At 51.1% G+C, this 6,219-nt stretch overlaps 2 protein-coding genes across 2 annotated transcripts; both read right to left on the bottom strand.

Annotated features, from left to right (window-relative positions):
• Positions 1-521: 521 nt before the first annotated feature.
• On the bottom strand, positions 522-965 carry lzy1b-3 (uncharacterized protein; the record flags this gene model as incomplete). The annotated part of the gene is made up of 2 exons (XM_002959803.1): positions 522-616; positions 788-965. The coding sequence occupies 2 exons, from the start codon at positions 963-965 to the stop codon at positions 522-524; spliced, it is 273 nt and encodes a 90-aa protein (XP_002959849.1).
• Positions 966-4,148: 3,183 nt separating this feature from the next.
• lzy1b-2 (uncharacterized protein) lies at positions 4,149-4,592 on the bottom strand (the record flags this gene model as incomplete). Its single annotated transcript, XM_002959802.1, has 2 exons — positions 4,149-4,243; positions 4,415-4,592. The coding sequence occupies 2 exons, from the start codon at positions 4,590-4,592 to the stop codon at positions 4,149-4,151; spliced, it is 273 nt and encodes a 90-aa protein (XP_002959848.1).
• Between the last annotated feature and the right edge of the window lie 1,627 nt (positions 4,593-6,219).

The raw sequence follows: 6,219 nt of genomic DNA, 5'->3' as shown, positions 1-6,219 counted from the left end.
GTACGGATAATGGAAATGCTAAAATAAGAGCCAGCAATACGCCGCCAATATGAGCAATAGGTAACAACAGAGCTGCGACGTGCGCGATCCTGCAACATATGTCCCTGTTTTCCAATGTTCCGCGCACAGTTGCACGGTCTGGCTTAGGCAGGCAGGCTTAGCTTGGCACCGGGGGCTGAAGACCGCCACTCCAGGCACTCGTTCAGCTTGCGCGCCATGACAGGTCCCTGTGACGAACGGGCAACAGATTAGGAACGATAGACATTACGGGGTTTAGGAGCAGCGCAGGCAGATGGAACGAAGTTCGCGCCAACACACCAGGGAGGCCACAGATGTGCGGTCTGCGGAAATGAGTCACAGAAGGCGGAAAATGGCACAGCGGGGGGGCAAACCGACACATGCGGGTGCACACGTGCTTGCTTAACCGATCTTCTCCTGCTACTCAAGGCATCAGCTCCCTGATGCAGTCCTTTGCAGCACTCACCCCATAAGCACGCAGTCCTCCTTGTCTTGCACCATCTTCAAAAAGTGGGCGCAAAGCCAGCCGCGATACAGCACGCCATGCACTTTCCCAGTGCCAGGTTACAGGCAACGGCTGCCGCCGGGGCGCCAAAGCCTATAAGCATTCAGTGCAGCACGCAGCGAGCAATACACGGTGTTCGGGAGTTAGGATCAGCAACCAAAGATTGTCCATCTAGGTGTAACATGTAGCAGTGACCGGAGGCATTTCATGACTACGAGTTCCCTCCACCATGCATTCATTTTCACAGCTCCGCATCTCCACCACACCTACCCGCAGTTACGGCGCCAAAAGTAAGCCCTGCCGATGCATAGCACGCTACGGCTATGGCATTGCATCCCGACTGGCAGATACCGTAGGCTAGTGGGCCTGCAGCGGCGCTGCCGGTAACTGCCGCAAGGACAGCAGCGAACAGGACGATCTTTGCCAAGAAGCGAAATCCCATGGTTAAATGTGCACGTCAGGATAACAAATTTAATGTCGTGCGATACGGTTGGGATGTAATCGCTGGTAAGGTGTACGAAGGCCCTCGGTTTTTTTGGAAATGAAGTAAGAGATTAACCTTGCTATGCACGCAGTAGGTTTGTGCCGACATTGGTGGGGAAACACCATTTACTTAGGCATTTGTGGTACGGAAACGGATTTTTCACGGGTAGATAGCCGTGAAGTAGCCGTGAAAGCTCCGTGAAGCGTGCTGAACGCATTGTTAACATTCTAAAATATATTTCAGTACCAGAATGTCCTAGATAGCTCTGCCCATGATCTAATTACAAAGTCTTCCGCAGGTGCATGGCATGCACTGGACAGCGCAATCTCAGTAGCATTGACAACTTCAAATGTGTAAGAAGTAATTTAAATTAAAAGTAAGTTTAGATTTTATTCGGCATCCTTCTTTGACTTGATGATGATTTGGTGGTGATTTACAAGCTTCGGTCAACCCGGAGGCTCACGGGCCGCCTTGGACTGGCAAAGACGAATACCTAACGAAACATTAACATAACATCAAATAATCATTAACAAAGCACTAACATAAACGTCGCCGAAAGCCGACTCAGATAGTTTGTTTTTGTTTGATACACAACTGAGTAGCCGAACAGTCCGCCACAAGCAAGAAAGCGCTAGCGCTTTAAGCTGCGTTTTGCGCAGAACATGCTTTTTTTCGCTTTCCCTAATCTGCGCTGGTCTTCCCTTGTATGGTGTCCAGCTGCTCGTGCTCAGTGGAACCCCCAACTCTCCAATGGCCTGCCTAGCGTCAGCCTGTTTCTCGTCTTCCACAGTGCTATTGTTGTTGCACGTCTGTGCTCCCTAGCCCGTTCATGCAGCCTGTTAACCGATAGCTCCGAAACACACATCCTAAACCGCATGAGAGTTACATGTCGAGTTGGCGGGATTAGCCCACCGTATGTTACGAGGGCCCCATCCACTGCTCGTACCGACACATCTTAATTCCCGGCTGCCTGCTATGGTGGGATCGTCGGCATCATTTCTGGGACTGTACTGTAGCTTTGTCTCTTCGTGAGGCTCTGCAGAACGAACGAGAGTTTCCTGAGACCTTCTTAACCGGGCTAACTTGTGGTTGGGCAGTCCACCGGCCTCCGTTTGTGGGTGTGTGTGAGAGGTTGTGTGTTCATATGCGTGTTCAAGGCGCTACTCTCACCTCCTCCCACCCCATTAATCAAATTGGAAATGGCGCTCACGCTAGGATCACTAAATGCATTGATCTCAACGTTGTAAAGGGCCTCAAAATGCATTCGCACCAGCTTGTATCGTCACCAACTAACCGGGAGGGTCTCCCTCGACGCCCCTCACTTTTCCATTGCGCCTTCACCGCACTGCTCGCGGATCATCACTGCAGCCCTTCAAAACTCCCTTCATAGCCGCAATAACTAGGTTCGATTCCTGGGTAGATCCCGGACATTGTTCGAGAGTAGCAGGTTTACGGATTGCTACTGGGGTGTGGAGATGAGGTCTAGTTGATGTACCAAATTTCGCATGCTGGAGTGGCATGGTGTTGATGGCTGGCCTGTCTCTACGGATGTCGGGTGACTGGATGAGGAGAGGTAGCGGTGGCAAAAAGACCCAAACCGCCATCGGTCGTACCGAGGAACTATCTTTCAATATATATAATCCATGGCCCCCGGTCTTTCACGGACGGACACCCCCGCACTCGTGCGGCACTTGTAAACTAACGGCAACAAGTTGAGCCGGCATTGCGTTTGGACGTGCCATGTTGGGCCATTCGTCCTCATCCTCATCCTCTTGCGCATTCGTAAGTTCCCCGAGGGACCAGCCCATCCGGATCACGCCAATTATGACACCATTTTTGACTGCTGCTCCTTTTTCTGCTGATTTGTGGGTCAAACGGGGTAAAGGTAAACAGGTAAAGTGTGAACCCAACCCAACCTTCTTTTGGCGAGTCAAAACTCGGCGAGGTGATCACCGAATGAATCATTCCATCGTTCAATGCACAGTTTTACACAGGATGCGTAAATAGCACGACGCGTGTACATATATCAGATTTCCGAGCGATAGCTGGGTGTCAGGAGGCAATGCACAACCTCATGAAAGACACTCATTCCTACAGTTGTGCGACCTACGTACGTTCACGGGGCTCCCCAACGAGACGCATACGCAAACGAGGTCGGTGCTACCATTTGCCATGCAAAGGACCCTTGACACGGCTCCTCGCCAGCAGCTGTTGACACCGCGCAACTATGTAATGACATCATACGCCGCCAACAACTAACTATACGGGCAACCAAGCACCCCTTTTCTTCTCGACAGGAAATTGCGCTCGCCAGCAGGGGAAGGCCGCCCCCTGGCATTGGCGCCACTACCACTGCACAACAGGCAACAGAAGCAAGCAACACCAGGGGTGACCGATGTCGACACCCTTATTCTGTCTAGATAAGCACAACGATGGCAACACGCAAAAAGGCTGCTCTCTGCCGTTCAACAGCACGTGATTGCCTGTTCCATATTGTACAGTAACGGATAAATGGAAATGCTAAAATAAGAGCCAGCAATACGCCGCCAATATGAGCAATAGCTAACAACAGAGCTGCGACGTGCGCAATCCTGCAACATATGTCCCTGTTTTTTAATGTTGCTTGACAATGTAAAGTCCTAAGAGCTAGATCGCCAAATCCACACACAGCTGCACGGTCTGGCTTAGGCAGGCAGGCTTAGCTTGGCACTCCTGCCTATGTGATGCTCAGAGCAGCTGCTCTACACACATGGCAGTCGTAAGTGGGCGCATGGCGCAGAGCTGACCACCGGGGGCTGAAGACCGCCGCTCCAGGCACTCGTTCAGCTTGCGCGCCATGACAGGTCCCTGTGACGAACGGGCAACAGATTAGGAACGATAGACATTACGGGGTTTAGGAGCAGCGCAGGCAGATGGAACGAAGTTCGCGCCAACACACCAGGGAGGCCACAGATGTGCGGTCTGCGGAAATGAGTCACAGAAGGCGGAAAATGGCACAGCGGGGGGGCAAACCGACACATGCGGGTGCACACGTGCTTGCTTAACCGATCTTCTCCTGCTACTCAAGGCATCAGCTCCCTGATGCAGTCCTTTGCAGCACTCACCCCATAAGCACGCAGTCCTCCTTGTCTTGCACCATCTTCAAAAAGTGGGCGCAAAGCCAGCCGCGATACAACACATCATGCACTTTCCCAGTGCCAGGTTACAGGCGATGGCTGCCGCCGGGGCGCCAATGCCTATAAGCATTCAGTGCAGCACGCAGCGAGCAATACACGGTGTTCGGGAGTTGGGAGCAGCAACCAAAGATTGTCCATCTGGGTGTAACATGTAGCAGTGACCGGAGGCATTTCATGACTACGAGTTCCCTCCACCATGCATTCATTTTCACAGCTCCGCATCTCCACCACACCTACCCGCAGTTACGGCGCCAAAAGTAAGCCCTGCCGATGCATAGCACGCTACGGCTATGGCATTGCATCCCGACTGGCAGATACCGTAGGCTATGGGCCCTGCAGCGGCGCTGCCGGTAACTGCCGCAAGGACAGCAGCGAACAGGACGATCTTTGCAACGAAGAGAAATCGCATGGTTATGTATTCACGTCAGGATATACACAATTTTTGTTGTGCGATACGGTTGGGATATGTTAAAACGAGCTGCCAACAGGGATGTAATCGCTGGTAAATTCAAAGCAAAGAAGGTATATCAAGGCTCCTGATTTTTTTGGAAATGAAGTAAGAGATTATCCTTGCTATGAACGCAGTAGGTTTGTGCCGACATGTGTGTGGAAACACTATTTACTTAGGCATTTGTGGTACGGAAACGGATTTTTCACGGGTAGATAGCCGTGAAGTAGCCGTGAAAGCTCCGTGAAGCGTGCTGAACGCATTGGGGCACATGGGCGATGACGGGCGATGACGGGCGATGATGGGGTTGTTGACATTCTAAAACATTTCAGTACCAGAATGTCCGAAATAGCTCTTGGCCATGATCTAATTATAAGGTCTTCCACAGGTGCATGGCAGGCACTGGACAGCGCAATCTCAGTAGCATTGACAACGTCAAATGTGTAAGTAGTAATTTAAATTAAAAGTAAGTTTAGATTTTATCCGGCATCCTCCTTTGACTTGATGATGAGTTGGTGATGATTTACAAGCTTCGGTTCAAGCGAACCCGGAGGCTCACGGGCCGCCTTGGACTGGCAAAGACGAATACCTAACGAAACATTAACATAACATAATAAAAAAAACACATCAAATAATCATAAACAAAGCACTAACATAAACGTCACCCAAAGCCGACTCAGATAGTTTGTTTGATACAGAACTGAGTATATGTTTCTAGCCGAACAGTCCGCCACAAGCAAGAAAGCGCTAGTGCTGTAAGCTGCGTTTTGCGCAGAACATGCCTTTTTTCGCTTTCCCTAATCTGCGCTGGTCTTCCCCTTGTATGGTGTTTAGCATGCTTGTGCTCAGTGGAACCCCCAACTCTCCAATGGCCTGCCTAGCGTCAGCCTGTTTCTCGTCTTCCACAGTGCTGTTGTTGTTGCACGTGGTACACTCTGTGCTCCCTAGCCCGTTCATGCAGCCTGTTAACCGATAGCTCCGAAACACACATCCTAAACCGCATGAGAGTTACATGTCGAGTTGGCGGGATTAGCCAACCGTATGTTCCGAAGGCCCCATCTATTGCCCGTACCGACACATCTATCGCCGGCATCATTTCTGGGACTGTACTGTAGCTTTGTCTCTTCGTGAGGCTCTGCGGAACGAGCGAGAGAGTTTCCAGACCTTCTTAACCGGGCTAACTTGTGGTTGGGCAGTCCACCGGCCTCCGTTTGTGGGTGTGTGTGAGAGGTTGCATGCCTCGCGGCCATCAGTTCACTCAAAATCTCGGTCACCGTTTGTTATTTAGGGAAGGTCTTCAGGCCAACATGGACGCGTCTTTGTCAACACTTAACCGCATTACTTACGATGTTATCTCTGACTTTGGGCCCGTTTAACTGCTTTTGCGGCACGGGATAACCTGCCAAAACGTTGGGAACACGTGCCTCACTACCACCCTTTCTCATGTGTGTGGTTGTTACAGCGGGCTCCAGACAGCTTCTTATGTGTCAACGACGCAGACAAGATCGTTTGCCGTTCACCGATGTGCAATGATGAGGTCTGACTGGCTCACGTCTGAGTTGAGCAGCACCGTTTCTGTATGAGCGTA

This window comes from Volvox carteri, assembly GCF_000143455.1.
Source record: "Volvox carteri f. nagariensis unplaced genomic scaffold VOLCAscaffold_849, whole genome shotgun sequence".
Lineage (NCBI taxonomy): Eukaryota > Viridiplantae > Chlorophyta > Chlorophyceae > Chlamydomonadales > Volvocaceae > Volvox > Volvox carteri.
Note: the sequence above shows the minus strand (reverse complement) of the source record. Positions and strands in the feature narration are given on the sequence as shown.